Genomic DNA, 20,118 nt, shown 5'->3' with positions numbered 1-20,118 from the left:
ATAAGTCATACAGCCAACAATTAGCATGAATCCAAAATAAAAAGATAGTAATTACAATAAATCCAATATGGTTGCCATTGGCATCTTAAAACTCCAATATCTCGGGGGTAGATATAAAAGTGGTACCAAAGAATAAAAAAAAACATAATCCATGACGTCCATGTGACGTCATAATGTCATACGTCCAACAATTGGTATAAATCCAATGTTTCTGCCATTGGAACCTTAAAACTGCAATATATCAGGAATGGTTGAGTTCAGAGGGTGTAAATGTGTTGCGGGTAGATAGGAAAGTGCTACCAAAGAATCAGAAAAAACCTTGCTAAATTACGTCCATGTGACGTCATATCGCCATAGTCCAATCATTAGTATAAATCTAATATGGCCGCCTTTGGAAATCTTTAAACTCTAATATCTTATGTATTATGGGTAGACAATGTGAAAAGACATGATTAAACGAAGAAGTGGGACTATTCTTCGACAATGTTATGATAATTCACGAAAGGGGGATTCGGGAAACCATGTGGTGGCTACTTGATAAAACAATTTGGAAACTTCTGCGCATACCGGAAGTAACCGAATTTTGTACTTTTTTCCAGAATTGAAAATCGGCCGTGGTTTCGTCAATTCAGCGCTGTAGAAAACGATTATTATTATTAGGCTTTCAGACTTTTGTCTGAAAGACTATTGTTTTTAATAAAATTATTAGGCTTTCAGACTTTCTGAAAGACTATTGTTTTTACTAAAATTTTTATTATTAAGTTTTCATATTTCATATGAAAGCTTATTGTTTCTGTAAAGATTAATATTATTATTATTATTTTTTTTTTTTTTGTGTTTTGTCCATAAATCGGATTTCTTAGAATCTAACCATAGGATCTTTCTGAAAATTTTACCTATTAAATATATTTTCAAAACGTTTTATGAATCGGAAATCACCGAATTTTACGAACGAATGCATTTGACCTACAAGCTGTAACTTTGTGACTATTTGACCTATTTTACTAAATTTTTTTTCTTTGAGTACATTGAAACATTTACTTCAAATGTGCTATTTCGGATTTTCGAATTTCGAAAATTCGTCGCTGTGATTTCGAAATGGAATTTGAAACCAACTTGACAACTTCTTTAATAGTTGCACGATTTTCATGAAATTTATTTAGTAAGTAGATCTTACCGATGCGACTTGAAAGATGTCATTAGAAATTTTCTAAATTATCTCCCCTTGATGAAATTAAGGATCAAAGTTTTCAAAAAAATCGACGAAATATAGGTCAGATTGCCTTGAAATTTTTTTTCTGTACTAGCTACGACACTTCTGATTCGTTCACAAAAAATTGAGTTTGTAGCCCATTCCGGAAGTGCCACCATCTTGCAATGTGAAATATCGCTAAGGCTTTTTTGATATTTTACTTACAGACAAGGGAATTATATTTTCCGAATCCTTGAAGGAAAGCCCTAAATTGTAGGAATTAGAATTTTGATTTCTGGCAAATGATGGGCGCCATTTTGAATTGAAAATGAAAAATAGTGAAAAATCCACATTAATGGGCTTGAAAACATACACATTAATGGGCTTGAAAACATACACAATTGGTCGTGGCTTAAAGAATCTGTCTCCTATTACCGAAATAATACATTTCAGGATAGCCTGGCTCATGTCGAATGTTTGGTATTTGAATATTTCAAAAATTCGAATTTCGCCTTTGATGTTTTCCGTGCCGACTAGGTTGTTTTCGAGTGTAGGCCCGCGCATGCGCGTTACAACCCTACTATCGTGCACACCAACTTGAAACTCACTGGGTATCTGGCTTATGGTCCCAAGCACAATTCCAAACAAGAAATTTTAGGGCCCGAAACATGGGGGGGCGAGCGGTGGCCATTTTCCCGGGGGTACATAAAGTAAAACAAAAAAATAGAGATGGAACTAGGTGTTCGATTTTAATTTGGAGACAATTTTTGGATGCGCCGAGGTCGGAAATGGGGGGGTAGCCGAAGTTTCGAAGAGATAGGTCCATTTTGTAAAAAAATTCCCTTCATAACAAACATATTTAGCTGCTTTTGACTTCACGCATGCGCAACGCTGGAACCAAAGCTACCATGACTACCAAATTCCAGCTAGGAACTTTTCACGTTGGTACCTAGGTGCCCTAAAAATTTCAAGGCGATACCTGCATTCCTTCAAGTCGTTTGTTCTTGGCACGGCTCCAGGTCAGCTGCCGTTCTCATTTTTCTAAGTCCAGATAAAGGGGGAATATCGCCACGACACCAGAACGGATTGTCTGTGAACCATGAAATTTGGACACAATACGCCTATTACCACCCCGGATTCTGTACTTTACTCCCATTTTGATCCGATTAAAAAAAAAAAGAGTTTTAGCAAAAAAAAACGATTTTCAGAATTTAATATTAGTTTTAATTAATTTTGAAATTGCAAATGCAAAGGGATTTTATCGCGTCTTCCGTATGTGATAGGTATTAGCTAGTACTATACACATTATCCTTACAAGACAATTTTTTAAAATGACCGCAACGATGTATCGACACTAAAATCCGAAATCACCCATTTTGACCTTTTTTGACTGCTGAGGCATCCTTCCGGTGGTCAAAATCTCTGGAATTTCTAGCGTTTGGCTGCGCCGCGATGATATTTATCACATATTAAAAGGAGAAAATGCTCAGATATCAAGAAGAATAAAAAATCGATAAAATACAGCAATTTTTTAAGCAAAAAAAACATTGATGGGTGGGGGTGGGCTTCGAATTTATTTTCAACGTTCTCGAAATTCCACACTCTTCTATTTTTAATATGTGATAGCTAGAATCCCAAGGTACATTCTGTGCAAATTTGAAGGTAATCAGACCACCGGAACGATGCCTGTGCATTGAAAATAAACCCCGGTCGCAAAAATTCATGAACGCTTGTTCATGTGTTATGGCCGCCAACTGAGGTCCACCCGACCTCGTGGATCCACCCAACTACACCAAACCACTCCGAAATTCACCCCAAATCCACTACAACTTCGTTAACTTCGCGCATGCACCACGCTGGAACCAAAGGTACCATGACTACCAAATTCCGGCTAGGAACCTTTCACGTTGGTACCCTGAAAATTTCAAGGCGATACATGCATTCGTTCATGTCGTTTGTTCTTGACACGGTTCCTGCCGTTCGTCAATTTACGGATTCTGTACGGGGAAAAAATTGGAATTTCGCTACGACACTGGCACCGATTGTCCGAAAACCATGAAATTTGGACACAGTACGCCCATAACCACCCCGGACTCTGTGCTTTACTCCCGTTTTGATCCGATTAAAAAAAAAAGAGTTTTATCAACAAAAAAAGATTTTCGGAATTTAAATTTTGTTTTAATTAATTTTGACATTGCAAATGTAAAGGGATCTTATCGCCTCTTCTGTATGTGATAGGTGTTAGTACTATACACATTATCCTTACAAGACAATTTTTTAAAATGACCGCAACACTAAAAACCGAAATCGCCTATTTTGACTTTTTTTGATTGCTGAGGCATCCTTCCGGTGGTCAAAATCTCTGGAATTTCCAGCGGTTGGCTGCGCCGCCATAATATTTATCATATATTAAAAGGAGAAAAATTTCGCGATATTATATTTACTGACATGGGAGTTACATTTTCTGAATCCTTGAAGGAATGCCTAAAAAACGTTCAGAACAGGATTTTGATTTCGGTCTCCATTTGGAATTGAATATGAAGAACAGTGAAAAATCCACTTGAACAGACGTGAAAATAAACACAATAGGCCGTAATATGTTCGTATTTCGCCTTTGACCTTTTATGTGCCGACAAAGTTGTTTGCAGGACAATTTATGCCTTTAATTTTCAAAATTTACAAATTTAACCTAAATATTCAAAAGGTCAAGGTCAAGCTAAGGTCAATCCGATTCAAAAAATATTAGTTCCGTTCAAAGTTATTTCATTTATTTTTTTGACATTTTCCTGCCCCTTTTTAGTTCTTTCCCGCCATCTTCGTTTCATGTTCTCATCCATCCCGTTTTTAAACGGCTTGATCCATTTTTCTAAAACTTCTGGAACAGAAAGTCATTCCGATTACAGCAATCCAAGTCTCAGTTATTTCCCTTTAGTTTTTAGATTATTTTTTTGCTCGGGTGCAATGTTTCTCACTATATTTAGACTTGTAACTTCACGACTTTTTCACCGATTTTGATAATTATTTTTTGTTGTTCTTTTTTCTTTTAAGATACTTGATATAATCCATGTCACGTGACGATGAATATGAAAGCTTTCATATCTGCATGGGACAGTAGCAGATCTAGTTATTATTTTTTTTTTTTTCACCGGAGCCTATTTCTCAGTGCCTGTAACAGATACCGAAATAGGACCTAATTTTCTATCGGGAAACCATGTGGTGGCTACTTGATAAACTATTTTTGAAACTTCTGCGCAGACCTGAAGTGGCCGAATTTTGTGCGGTGCATAAAAATTTAAAAACGGCCGTAGCTTCGTCAATTCTGTACCTATTTTCATACAAATGACATTTTCAGAAACACTGAGTCTTTTCTCGGACAATAGCATTTGAAAATTTCGAAACTTCGTCGCTGACTTCTAGCGTTCGAAAAATGAAAAATGTTTTGGAGCATTTTGAGACGCCATTTTCTCGAAAACGAAAACTACAATTTTTCTTAAACTTTTTTTACTCAGAGTCCTATGGGTGGACTATGGCGTGAGTCCAAAAATAAAAGCATTGAAATAATATAAGTGGTCCAAAAAGAACCTCAAAAATCCTTAAATTACTGAAAATGCTCTTCTATTTTTCTTTCTTTGGAAAACAGCTGAATGGATTTTTCTGAAACTTCTTGTACAGAAGGTTAGGTAACCAAACAACTTGTTGAAATTATCCCGACAATGATCCAAAAACCGGAAGTAGTCGAAAAAATATCCGATATTTTGAGAAAAACATAAGAAGTAAAAAAATGGTGATCTTGCGAAAAAAGTGATTACTACGTGAGATTTCAAAACAACTAAAGTGTCATTGGATAGCAAGAACAATGGACGATCGTATGACATCTAAATGGTAAAAATTCGCTGGTTAGGCAATATATAATGGGACGCTGAAAATCTAGTATTTTCATTTTTGGGGGCTATTCAGATGCTTTCATCCCGAAAACTTTTTTTTTTTCCTTTCTTAAACTTCTGTTACTTAGAGTATTAACGGTGGTCTAGGGTGTGAATCCAAATTTAAAAGCCTCAATATAAAGCCTCGGTATAAATGGTCCAAAAAGAGCCACAATCTTTGAAAAAAGTTGAAAAATTGTTATATCTTCTTCTAATGGTATATGGGAGATAACACATTAGTATCAGACTACCAATTATTTGCTAAATATTGTTAAATATCTTCTAATTTTCCTTTCTTTTAAAGACTGTCCAATGGATCTTTCTGAAACTTCTGGTACAGGAAGTTAAGTTCCTATACAACATGTTAAATCTATCCCGACAATGATCCGTAAACCGGAAGTAGTCGAAAAAATATTCGATATTAAAAAAAAAACCTAGTAAAAATCGGTGCTCTTGCAAAAATCATGATTTCACCGTTGGGTGTGACCGCATCAAAACATCTAAAGTATCGTTTGGTAGCTCGATGAATGGGTTATTGTATGACAAACTTCCTGTCTGATTCCTGAAAGCCGGTTCAGTGCTGCTTGCAGGTCTAGTTATTATTAGGGTTTCACACTGCGTAGCTTGTGTGAAACACTATTGTTTTTGTTAAAATTATTATTCTTATTATTATTATTCTTCTTTTGTTTTGAGTAGATCTCAGCAACTGATTGTCGGATCGTTACGATTTCTTCGGTTTTATCGGAAAAGTGGGTGTGACTTAGAGGATAAAGCTATTTTGAACGTTCTGCGACAAAAAACTTTTGTATTTATGAATATTTTTTAGTCGTGTTTAACACAAATATAACGAGTCCTCTGACTTGGGCAAAACGTGAAAATTTTTTGTCTCGGTAATTTTCCTTGGCCCCCATTGGCTAATTCAGTTTTTCAGTCCTAGATTAATTATTTATTGTTCGATTTGTATAAAACAAAGTTGTCTCGATTGTCATTTTTTTTGTTACCAATAGTGTTATCTGTCGGCACCGGAAGCGGCGTAAATTGACAAAAAACTACAATTTTGACATTTAGGTACCATTTTTCGAAAGCAAATATTATTTTTTTCAAATCTGGTATAACTGAAATTGTGCGCCCTTTAAAGGCGCACAAAATGTTGGGACCAGTTTTTTTAATTTCGATTCCGTTTTCGGGCTATTTCGATTAAAAGGTGAAAAAAGGTGTAAAATTAAGCTATTTACAACCCATCCAGCGTTTTCATATTTTAAAATATTACTTCGTAACTTTCATAAACTCGTAGCAATAATCTATACGGAGAGAATGTATGTGAAAATTAATTTGTAATATGCGCAGTTGCCGAGAAATGGGCAATTTTGCATGAGTCACTTTTTACGCTAGTTTGCCTGTAAAAGAGTCAATTATTATTCGATTTTCATAAAAGTGACACCATTTGATGTGTAATGTCAATTTTAACTAGGTCAAACCAATTTAACATTTTCAATATCACCGGAAATGACGTAATTTGGGCAAAAATTGTATTTATAGCCTTCGAAACCAGTAATTTATTCAAATGAGTCATATTTGTTATTTGTTTAAAATTTTGATATTTGATTCAAATCAACTAATACAATGAACCCTTACGATCATATAGATATCACAAAATGGTTTCTAACTTGTTCAGTTGCGGAGAAATAGGCAATTTTCAACAGGTCACTTTTTAAGGTTTTTTGTCAATAAAAGTGTCAATTATTATTCGATTTTCATGAAATTTTCACTGTGTGATACATAATGCCATTTACGATTTCATACAAGTAATTTAAGATTTTCATTATCACCGGAAGTAACGTCATTTTGGCAAAAACTGTATTTTTAGCCTTCAAAACAGATATTTTATTCAAATGAATCAGATTTGTAATGTTTTTAAAATTATGATATTTAATTCCAATCAACAAATAGAATGAACTCATTCGATCATACAGATACCTCAAAATGGTTTCTAACTTGTACGGTTGCAGAGAAATAGGCGATTTTCTACAAGTCATTTTTCAAGGTTTTTGGTCTATAAAGGTGGCAATTATTATAGGATTTACATAAAATTTTCACCATGTGATGATGCTATTTCTGATTTCATAAACCAATTTAACATTTTCATTATCACCGGAAGTAATGTAATTTTGACAGGATCACTGACATGTAGCAAATGAATTGATTGCTGGATTTGGTTGTTTCTGCGTCCATTTTATTTCATGTGTGCAATGCTTATGTGGAAACCTGTTTAACGGTTTCATTGGTACCGGAAGTGACATAAGTTCAAGGGTAACGTGGCACCGGTGAAACCCGTCATTACTGCTTCGCAGTTGTAGTTATTATTTTTTTTTTTTTTTTTTCCGCGGGAGCCTATTTCTCCATGATCGAAAACAGATATCGATCTGGAACCAAATTTTCTATCGCGAAACCATGTGGTGGCTACTTGATAAAACAATTTTGAAACTTCTGCGCATACCAGAAGTAACAGAATTTTGTACTTTTTTCTGGAATTGAAAACCGGCCATGGTTTCATCAATTCTTTACCTATTTTCAAACAAATGACATTTCCGGAAACCCCGAATCTTTTCCGAGATAATGGCTATCTCACATTTTTCCATTTCGAACATTCATCTATGGCTTTTGTCATTCAAATTTTGAAAATACGTTGTTTACGAGACAATTTTTGTTATTCTGCAAAATTTTCAAATTTGACCTACAGTTTTGTATACCTAAAGTCTATCCGATTCCAATAATATAAGTTTCATTCAGAGTTATCGCCCTTTATTTTTCGAATTTTTTCGAATTTTCTGCCCATTTTATAACCCTTATATTTTGATACGCCCACATTTTCATGTGGACGTATATTGTTGTCGCCCCTGTCTGTCTGGACGTCCACAATTGTTTGTGAACAGTCTACAGGTCACAATTTTTATCTGATTTCAATGAAACTTGAAATATAGGTTTATCACCCTAAGATCTTGGTTCCTTTCGATATTGGCATCTATCGGCACATAACTTCATGGATTATGGCCCCTGATTGTACGAAAAATCATGTTTTTGGCTTGTGAACACTGTAGAGCTCACAATTTTTATCCGATATTGGATATTCGCGCATATCGGACCGTAACTTCATGAATTATGGCCCCTTATTGTATGACAAATCGTGTTTTTAGCTTGTGAACCCTATAGAGGTCATGATTTTTATCCGTTACACCCTAAGGACGGTTGAGTTCGAATTTCGTGAAAATTGACCCAAAACTGACAGACAAAATGGCCGCCGTTTTTTCTCAAATAGCGTAAAAATATGGTATATCAAGGTTGTGGACCCTATAGAGGTGTCAATTTTTATCCAATTTTGTTGAAACTTGAAATGTAAGTTTATAACACAAAGATCTCGGTTCCTTTCAATATTCACGCATATCGGACCGTAACTTCATGAATTATGGCCCCTGATTGTACGCAAAAACGCGTTTTTGGGTGTGGACCCTATAGAGGTCATAATTTTTATCCGATTTAAAAAACGGTTTATTATATCACCGTTACACCCTAAGGACAGCTGAGGTTGAATTTCGTGACAATCGGCTCAAAATTGCCAGACAAAATGGCCGCTGTTCGTTCTAAAATAATGTAAAAATATGGTATATCAAGGTTGTGGACCCTATAGAGGTCACAATTTTTATCCGATTTTGTTGAAACTTGAAATGTAAGTTTATAACCCAAAGATCTCTGTTTCTGTTGATATTCGCGCCTATCGGACCATAACTTCCTGAATTATGGCCCCTGATTGTACGCAAAATCGCGTTTTTAGCTTGTGGACCCTATAGAGGTCATAATTTTTATCCGATTAAAAGAAACATATTATTATATCACCGTTACACCCTAAGGACGGCTGAGTTTGAATTTCATGAAAATCAGCCCAAAATTGACAAACAAAATGGACGCCGTTCGTTCTCAAATAGCATAAAAATATGGTATATCAAGGTTGTCGACCCTATAGAGGTCACAATTTTGATCCGATTTTGTTGAAACTTGAAATTTAAGTTTATAACCCAAAGATCTCGGTTCCTTTCGATATTCGCGCATATCGGACTGTAACTTCCTGAATTATGGCCCCTGATTGTACAAAAAATCACGTTTTTAGCTTGTGGACCCTATAGAGGTCATAATTTTTATCCGATTTAAAAAACTGTATTATTATATCACTGTTGCACCCTAAGGATGGCTGAATTCGAATTTCGTGTAAATCAACCCAAAATTGACAGACAAAGGATGGCTGAATTCAAATTTCGTGAAATTCAGCCCAAAATTGACAGACAAAATGGCCGCCGTTCGTTCTCAAATAGCGTAAAAATATGGTATATCAAGGTTGTGGACCCTATAGAGGTCACAATTTTGATCCGATTTTGTTGAAACTTGAAATGTAAGTTTATAACACAAAGATCTCGGTTCCTGTCGATATTCGCGCATATTGAATTGTAATTTCCTGAATTATGGCCCTTGATAGTAGGAAAAATCATTTTCTTGTTAGCTTGTTCTCTATCCATCTCTCGAAAATGTGGGCGTATCTCTATCGAGAGTCCATTCGATAGTCGTGTGGACGCTCTAGAGGCTAAAGTTAATATCCGATTTACTTTAAATTTATGCACAGTGTTTAAGGTCATGAGATGAAGAAGCCTATTGATTTTCAGCGATTTCCGATAATTTTGCCAGAGTTATGGCCCTTGATCACTTCAAAAAATCTTGTGGACGCTCTAGAGGCTAAAGTTAATATCCGTTTTCCTTTAAATTTATACACAATGTTTAAGGTCATGAGACGAAGAAGCCTATTGATTTTCAGCAATTTCAGATAATTACTGCCAGAGTTATGGTCCTTGATCACTTTCAAAAATCTTGTGGACTTTGGCAATCTCCTCATCATAATTTTGTAGGGGGTTGACCATTTAGATTTTTTGCTACACGGATTTGAAGTTGACTGGGGTGAACGCTCTAGAGGCTAAAGTTAATATCCGATTGACATTAAATTTATACACAATGTTTAAGATCATGAGACGAAGAAGCCTATTGATTTTCAGCGATTTTCGATAATTACTGCCAGTGTTATGGCCCTTGATCACATTGAAAAATCTTGTGGACGCTGTAGAAGCTAAAGTTAATATCCAATTGACTTTAAATTTATACACAGTGTTTAAGGTCATGAGACGAAGAAGCCTATTGATTTTCCGCGATTTCTGATAAGTACTGCCAGTGTTATGGCCCTTGATCACTTCAAAAAATCTTGTAAATGCTGTAGAGGCTACAGTTAATATCCGATTGACTTTAAATTTATACAGAGTGTTTGAGGTCATGAAACGAAGAATCATATTGATTTTCAACGATTTCCGATAATTACTGCCCAAGTTATGGCCCTTGATCACTTTGAAAAATCTTGTGACGCTCTAGAGGCTAAAGTTATCATCCGATTGACTTCAGATTGATACACAGAGTTTAAGGTCTTGAGACGAACAAGTATATTGATTTTCAATGAATTTTTATGACTTGAACAACTAAATCCATGATGTTAAAAGTTTCGTATACTAAACATTAGCATGGGCAGAACTTTATAAAAACCAAACAAATTCTAATGGTTTTCTGATAATTACTTAATTAGTTGTTACTCTTAATCACATTTTAATGTATTATAAATTTTTAATTACCGAAAAAAGTAAAAATATGCGACAACTCTTGTTGACGTATGTTTGGTTGCCTGGCAACCTATCGTTACGAAAAGGTTACACATTCAGTTAGCTAACCTAATTATGATTCTAACGATGTATAATATGTATTGAGTTATTGAAATTTAATTTTCGATATTTTGACATTTTTGAATTTTTGGCACTTTTGAACATAGGATTTTTCTCAGGGCCATTTTATCTGATCAGATAATGTAATATATCATTACAGAGCCCTGTGGCTACCTAATTAACCAAATTGGTTATTAAAACTATCCCAACAATAATCTCCATACTGGACGTATTCAAAAAATGAAGAAAAAGGTTAAAAAAAATTAGCGCTCTTGCGAAAAACTTGATTTATCCATCAGATCTTAGCGTACCAAAAGAACTAAAGTGTCGCTGGATACTTCTAATGGTATAAGGGAGGTAAAACTGTCCAATGGATCTTTCTGAAACTTCTGGTACAGGAAGTTAAGTTCCCATACCACTTGTTAAATCTATCCCGATAATGATCCGTAAACAGGAAGTAGTGAAAAAAAATATTCGATAATTAAAAAAAAAAAAGACAGTAAAAAAATCGGTGCTCTTGCAACAATTGGGATTTTACCGTCGGGTGTGACCGGATCAAAACATCTAAAGTATCGTTTGGTAGCTCGATAAATGGGCTATTGTATGACACACTTCCTATCTGATTCCTGAAAGCCGGTTCAGTGCTGCTTGCAGGTCTAGTTATGCTTGGTAAAAGCGGTGAGACCCCAAGCAATTTTAGACCTATTTCATTCAGCGTTCGCGATACAGCTACATCATATTTATGGACCAGGATTTCTGATCGGTACTTTGAATGCATATGGCTTCTGTACCTCTTATTTGAAATTAAAGCAGCAATGATGTAATAATATATCGGACTTCCTTGTTGTGTTTCCTTTGTGATCGTAAAATAAAACTACAGGTTAGTTCGTTTCTACAGCTTTACTATTAAACTGCTTGCAAGGCTTCTATGTTCCACGTTCTCAATAAAGCATTGATGATAGCCGCTAGGAATATCAGGGTGAGTTCTGCTCAATTTCACTCAACACCCTCTTGTATAACCCCCTAATTTCTGCACGTTATAGACTGACCTACCTTATTTGGTCTATCAACCACATAGAATTTGATGGATATTTTGACAATAGTAAGGATTTTATCAAAATATCACTGTTTTGTTTTTTTAATGTATATAAAAATGTCATTTTTCTTGACTCTATAGAATGTAATATCCAATAATTAGTTAAAGGACCAAAGTATTACATTGACCAACCTTCTAGAGACACACGGACAGGAGCTCCAGAACTAGACCCGCCAAGTTTGTTAACTAATTCACCCGACGCCAACTTAAAGATTGAAATTCATATTCAACGATTCGCATGAACCTGAACCAATTGCACACTTGACACTACAGTCCCTGAAATCATCAATAAAGAAGAATTGTTAGCAGAAGAATTGTTAGCAGAAGAATTGTTAGCAGTCCATAATTGAAATCCAGGTCTATCAGAAACCAAGTAAAATATTCCTGTTAAAACCGTTACAAACTGATGATATGTATATAGATATTCAAGAAATATATGAATTGTTTGAAAATACATTTTCACCCTCTAAACTCAACCATCCGCGAAAAACTGGATGTTTATATGGTTCAAATGGCGGCCATATTGGAGTTATACTAATTATTGGAAGTATGACGTTACGACATCACGGCGACGTAATTTGGCAATGTTTTTCTGATTCTTTGGTAGCACTTTCCTATCTACCCGTAATACATTTATACCCTCCAAACTCATCCATTACCGAGATATTGGAGTTTTAAGGTGCCAATGGTGGCCATATTGGATTTATGCTAATTAATTGTTGTGGCATTGTTTTTCTAGTTCTTTGGTAGCACTTTACTACCTACTCGTAATACATTTACATTCTCCAAACTCAACCATTCCCAAGATATCGGAGTTTTAAGTTTCAATGGCGGCCATTGGATTTATGCAAATTGTTGGTCGTATGACAGTATGACGTAACAGGGACGTCATTTCGCTTTGTTTTTCTGTGCCATCTGTACCACTTTCCTATCTACCCGTAATACATTTTACATCCTCCAAACTCAACCATTCCTGAGATATTGGAGTTTTAAGATGTCAATGGTGGCCATGTTGGATTTATGCTAATTACTCGAAAACCTATCTTTTTATTTTGGCCGATTTCTGTTTGGGGGACCTTCAGGGACCCCTCTACCAGATTCCATCAAGAAAAATTCTGTTGCAATTTGTTTAGGTATCCACTCCATATGGCTTATCTTTACCCGCCTATAAGCAGAGATAAGAAATTTGATCGGCTGATACTTTGGGACACGATAACATTAGTTAGTAGAGCAATAAGCAATTTGATTGGTCGATTCTTTGGAACACAATAACTCTTCAACTCTTCTTCTAATCGAGGTAGAATGTTATAACTCCGAAGAAAGCAGGGGACTATTAAAATGAGTTCTTCCGTCTGTCTGTCTATCACACTTTTTGGGAAACAATAACTCTCTTCCTAATTGAGCTAGAATGTTCAAACTTGGTGTAGGCATTCATTAGGTGAATGCCTTGATGGAGTTTGATGATAAACATTGTCTGCTTATGGTAAGCAGAGATAAGCAATCTGATTGGTTGATGCTTTGGGGCACGATAACTTTAGTTTTAATTAAGTGAGAGTGATGAAACTCTGAGTATAGATTTATTATATCATTATTTTGACTAAGTCCGATGATGAGAATTTTCTGCGTAGGCTAAGGAGCGATAAGCAATTTGATTGGTCAAGACTTTGGAACATTACTCTGCTTTTAATTGAGGTAGAATGTTTAAACTTGATGTAGATGTTCATTAGGTGAATGTCTTGACTGAGTTCAATGATTAACATTTCGAGCTAAAGCTAAGCAGAGCTGAGAAATTTCATTGGTTGATGCTTTGGGACAAGATAAATTTGATTCTATCTGATAGAGAGTGATGAAACTTAGTGTATAGTTGAATATCTTTTTGATTACTTGATACTTTTGAAAAAAATAAATGTGCTATTAATTAATATGTGCCATCTATTTATTTTTGGAATTCGTCAGGGGACATCAGCCTCACTGTTGGCTTGTTCATTCTATATTTGAAGCATATCTCAAAATCTTGCTTCCTTTCGATATTTCAGAATGGCCAAAAGATCATGGTTTGGAGGATTAATGGGTATGGAACAAGAGCACCATTTTATGATGGTTCGTGATAAAACATTTAGTCAAGTAAAAGCAGATTTGGTTCATGCATTCCTTTCTGTAAGTATTTATTTATAATTAAATTAGAAATTATAATAGCTACATCTGACATGATAGTATATATACTATTCAAAAAAAGTAGGGGATATTTGATTTTGGGGGCATAATACTAAAATATGCAAATGACTACGAAAAAAGTCACTATAGAACCTAACAGAAGAAACATTTCCAGTTACATGTGACGCCCAAACGCACCAATAGCTACCGCATGGAATGCAGGTGATGCTTGGGATCATCATGGGGGTCCAACCCAAGATTTGCACGACTCTGACTTTGAATGTTACAGTCATTGTGGCATTGAATTCCAGGGTGGAAACATCAGTTTAATTGTTTTAGTGACCAGAAAACAAATTTTGATATGCGTCGGCTTACCCAAAATGAAAGGTTACGTGCCCTTGGCATGCTACAGATCGGCACAACACAGGCGGTTGTGGCGCGGACGATGAATGTTTCTCAGTCTGTCATAAGCAGGCTATGGTCCAGATACCGTGATACACAATCTGTACAGGACAGACCACGCTCAGGTCGACCAAGGGCGACAACTCAAGCCCAGGATCGATTTATCCGTACCTTGGCCTTGAGAAATCGTGTCATCACAGCAAATCAGATCAGCGCTCGTCTTCAAACAGACACTGGTGTGAGAGTGAGTGGCCAGACGATTCGGAATCGACTACATAGGGGTCACCTTCGCGCCCGACGTCCTCGCGTGATCCCTTGTTTGAGAGATCATCACATTCAGGCAAGACGTCGTTGGTGTAGGGATCGTCAACACTGGGATAATCGACGCTGGAGCAATGTGATGTTTTCAGATGAGTCAAGGTTCACTGTTGATTTTTTGGACAGACGTAGGAGGGTGTGGCGTCGTCGAAACGAGCGCTTCCAAGACGTTAACGTCATCAGACATGATCGATTTGGGGGTGGTTCTGTTATGGTGTGGGGAGGCATCACTGTTGCTGGAAGAACGGCTTTACATGTTGTTGCAGGGCGTGTTACAGGCCAGTACTACCGGGACAACATCTTGGCAGTCCATGTTGTGCCGTTCGCACGACGTCATGGCCGCCGTTTCATCTTCCAGGATGACAACGCAAGATGTCACAGGGCCAGGATCGTTACAGGTTACCTCCAACAACAGAACATCACCACATTACCTTGGCCAGCACTGAGTCCCGACCTCTCCCCCATCGAGCATGTCTGGGACATGCTTGGACAGAGGTTACGTCAACGTCAACAACGTCCTGCCAATGTCCAAGAACTTGCTGCTGCGTTGCAACAGGAATGGGACAATCTGGACCAAAATGACCTTAGACGTCTCATTAGGAGTATGCCACGTCGGATCAATGCTTGTTTGGCAAACAGAGGAGGATTTACCCGTTACTGACTTGGTTGTGATGCTGTGGTAACTTTGCTGTTTGACCCCGGGTATCATTTTACCCTTATAATGGTCAGTCTGTGCCTTACTTAGTCTAACGATCATTTGGAATAAATCGATGAATGTGAACTTCATTTCATTTTGTCATTTGTTTCTTCGTCAGTTTCATTAGGTGACTTTAATAACACTTAAAAATCAAATATCCCCTACTTGTTTTGAATAGTATACATGAAACAAAAGTTTGTTTTAACAGCTGATTAGCTAAGGTGTATAAATGTGCTAGCCAATCAAATCCATCAATATATAGAACTATGGGGAATATCATACATTAGGCAGTGTCTCGATACAATTATTAGTGTTAGAGCTGCATTCATACAAAGGTATTTATAGGGTAGTTATTTGAAATAATAATATGTCATATTTGCTATGTATGGCAAGAAAACACAATCAATTTTACTCGAAAAATACTGGATTCTTTGAAAATGCACCACTGGGATAAAAAAAAAATGTAAGGCTGATAGCCTGCCTCCTTGAGTGACCAAGGCTAGCGGTTGTGAGAACGTTAAAATAATTAAACGTCCATTAGCCTCCATGATTAAACTGCGAGAAAAGCTGGTTGAGGATGATCCAGGACAAATACAAGCTGAAATGGAATTTCCCTCAATCTAGTTACGTTCCAAATATGTCAAATACTATGTTTTCGAGGGTGTAGAATCTTAATTTGCAGTGATTTCGAACAAAAATGAAACCACTTACAACATATTTATTATCACTGAGAAGTAGTAAAGGTGAGATTTGTATGTTTACAGTATAGTTTTCTCGGTTTTTAGTAAATTTCTACCAATATCGGTAAAATTCTAATTATCGCAACAAGTCTAATACGAAGAGGCTAAAATCTGTAGGTACGGTGTGTTAATTAACAGGGGTGAGAAATTGACTGAAAGGTGATATAATTATCGCTAGGTGTGAAAATCTCGGCGACGGTGCGTTTTCTGTACTGGTGTGTTAATTAACGAACGGGTTAAAAACAACTGACACGGTGTGTATACTTTGTTTGGTGAGTTTTCTCAAAAGCGTGTTATAACTGTAGCAAAGGTGATTTATCAAGGACCAGCAGGCTTTATCTGACGCGTAGGTGTTAAGTGCTTGTCCACAAGAAAACCATGCAAAATCGTGCAAAATCGGGAAGGTGATGGGTCGGCCGATTCCTTTCATATTCATATTGACAATTTTGATATTGGATCATCTGATATTTATATGTTCTAATCAATATAGTGACAAAATATGGATGTTAAACGACTCGATACCATCGGCAATTGACAGACTAGCGTTTCGAACCCGCTTAGGCAGTCGTAGAACCCGCTCTGTCAAAACTATCAGTTCTGGTATCCAGCCATCCAAGATGGTGGCTGCTGTATGTGGTTTTTCCATATTGTTCATACTGTATTAACAGGCCTTTAACACATAGATCATGCTATAACCCTATTCTAAACCTGTATCCATGATTTGTTTTACGTCAAGTTTTTAGATTTCGAAGCGCACACAATTAAGCAGAATTGGCAGTAAAAAAAAATAAAAAATTACTACGGCTTATTATGAAAATTGTTTCAAATAAAGCGACCGAAATAAAAAAAAAAGACACCAAAGTGATTTCCAAAGGTGATTGCATGCTTTTAGAATAGAACAAGCTAGGCGACACATGGAGCCGTGCCTAGTCCGTGCTTTCGATTTATACATGCAACGGATGCGGGACCGAGAGTTAGATTTCTTTACGTTTGACTAATTGTCCAAGAAGGGTCATCTAAGCTGTTGAAAGAAGGGAACCAAACATACCCTAATACGAATATATCGGGAAGATGTCATGTAAATCGGCGAAAAGCTTTTTTGTATGAAAATATGATTACAATATAACGGCTGCTTCGAAAACAGATTGGTTAATCTGATAACAATGGTGATTAGAATATATCGGATAATCAAATTGGGGTTGGTTATGATATCGGGAAATGACGGTACTGCGTGTGATCAATTTTAAGATACAAGCATTTATATAGTGTTAAGCACGATAATTTGTAAACTAATTAAACCCACAAAAAAGATCAAATATATAAATAACTGCAGTCCGACTATGGTACGAAGTACAAAACATGTAGTATTCATCAAGAAATGAAATACGTATAAGAAAGGATATATGTACCTATCCCACGTTTAAATCCATGTATAAAGACCTACACTTAACAAAGACCAATCTGCGTAAAACACACGGTCGAACAAAAAATCGCACAGTAAATTAGATTTAACACCTACGCGTCAGATAAAGCCTGCTGGTCCTTGATAAATCACCTTTGCTGCAGTTATAACACGCTTTCGAGAAAACTCACCAAACAAAGAATACACACCGTGTCAGTCGTTTTTAACCCGTTTGTTAATTAACACACCAGTACAGAAAACGCACCGTCGCCGAGATTTTCACCCCTAGCGATAATTATATCACCTTTCAGTCAATTTCTCGCCCCTGTTAATTAACACACCGTACCTACAGATTTTAGCCTCTTCGTATTAGATTTGTTGCGATAATTAGAATTTTACCGATATTGGTAGAAATTTACTAAAAACTGAGAAAACTATACTGTAAACGTACAAATCTCATCTTTACTACTTCTCAGTGTATGTGGTGAAATATTCATCAATTCCAATACGATTACATAATATCACAATTTGGCTAATTTAAGCTATCTCAGACTGAATTCAAACCATCTGCTTTATTACTGAGATTGCTTAGGTAGGCCTTCAGATTGGCCCCATAAACAAATGCTGGCAACTTTTTATGGTACTTTATTAAACGGAAAATGTCACTTTGTTTAGGTACTGATAAGCCTGTATCTCGAGCGTATCTTACTTGATATCAAGACGCTTTTGGTTGTCCTCCTTTGTGAAAGGACCACCCATTTTTATACGCCCACATGGAAATGTGGACGTATATTGCGTCTGTTCGTTGTCCACAATTTCTTGTGAACGCTCTAACATCAAAAGTGATCATCCAATTGTTTCAAAATTGATGTATGTTGTTTACATTAGTAAGATGAGGAAGCCTAGTTAATTTCAATAATTTCCGTTTATTACGTCTAGAGTTATGACCCTTGCATCACTTTATTGAACAGTGTGAATTAGCAGGGTTCAGCAGTGTGAGATGAGAAGAGCTTCGACAGAAAGGAACATCTGCCTCACTTCAGGTGACATAATGAGGAACAAGTGAAATAGATTTGGCCGAAAACTGGCGCTTGAAGAATGGCAATTCTTGTTCCAAGTCCCGATTCAGTTCCAGATACATAGAAACAAGCTCACCATCATACTGTGGATATATACCTGAAAATCTGTCCTGGAGATCAAAATCATGGGGGGGAAAGAGACCTATTGGGACACAATAACTCTCCTTCTAATTGAGCTTGAATGTTCAAACTTGGTGTAGGTATTTATTAGGTCAATGCCTTGATGGAGTTTGAAGATGAGCAGTTTCTGCTTAGGGTAAGCAGAGAAAAGCAATTTGATTGGTTGATGCTTTGGGACACGATAACTTAAGTTCTAATTAAGTGAGAGTGATGAAATTTGGTGTATAGTTTTATTACATCAACACCTTTACTAAGTTTGATAATGAGCATTTTCTGCTCAGGGTAAGCAGAGCGATAAGCAATTTGATTGGTCGAGACTTTGGAACACAATAACTCTCATTCTAATTGAGCTAGAATGTTCACACTTGGCAAAGGTGTTTATTAGATGAATGCCTTGATGAAGTGCGAAGATGAGCATTTTCTGCTTAGGGTAAGCAGAGATAAGCAATTTGATTGGTTGATGCTTTGGGACACGATAACTTTAGTTCTAACTAGAACTGCGATGCAGTAATGACGGGGTTCACCGGTGCCACGTTACCCTTGAATTTATGTCACTTCCGGTGCCATGTTACCCTTGAACTTATGTCATTTCCGGTACCAATGAAACCCCTAAACAGGTTTCCACATAAGCATTGCACACATCAAATAAAATGGACGCAGAATCAACCAAAACCAGCAATATCAATTCATTTGTTACATGTAAGTGATCCTCACAAAATTACATTACTCCCAGTGATAATGAAAATGTTCAATTAGTATTATGAAATCAGAAATGGCATGAGGCATCACATGGTGAAAATTTTATGTAAATCAAATATTAATTGCCACTTTTATAGACCAAAAACCTTGAAAAGTGACCTGTAGAAAATCGTCTATTTTTTTCTGCAATCGTACAAGTTAGAAACCATTTTGTGGTATCTGCATGATCGTATTGGTTCAATCTATTTGTTGATTGGAATCAAATATCATAATTTTAGACAAATAACAAATCCGACTAATTTAAATAAAATATATGTTTTGAGGGCTAAAAATTCAGTTTTTGCCCAAGTGACATCATTTCCAGTGACAGTGAAAGTGTTAAAAGGCTTTGACCTAGTCATAAGTGACATTAGGCATCAAATGGTGAAAGAAAATTTGCTTTCAAAAAGTGGTACTGAACTGTCAAATTGTAGTTTTTGGTAAAATTATGTCACT

The 20,118-nt window shown here is 36.3% G+C and overlaps 1 protein-coding gene across 5 annotated transcripts in view; it reads left to right on the top strand.

Annotated features, from left to right (window-relative positions):
- LOC126825386 (serine/threonine-protein kinase BRSK2) overlaps positions 1 to 20,118 on the top strand; it is a 695,489-nt gene that overhangs the window by 545,877 nt on the left and 129,494 nt on the right. For all 5 annotated transcript variants that reach the window (XM_056101811.1, XM_050555009.2, XM_050555005.2 and 2 more), the window contains one exon: positions 14,049 to 14,169. In XM_056101811.1, coding sequence (XP_055957786.1) covers positions 14,049 to 14,169 — 121 coding nt within the window. The remainder of the gene's footprint in view (positions 1 to 14,048; positions 14,170 to 20,118) is intronic.

Source organism: Patella vulgata, chromosome 6 (genome assembly GCF_932274485.2).
Source record: "Patella vulgata chromosome 6, xgPatVulg1.2, whole genome shotgun sequence".
NCBI classification, from domain to species: domain Eukaryota; kingdom Metazoa; phylum Mollusca; class Gastropoda; family Patellidae; genus Patella; species Patella vulgata.
The sequence above is the reverse complement of the archived record's forward strand: the minus strand, read 5'-3'. Positions and strand labels throughout refer to the sequence as shown.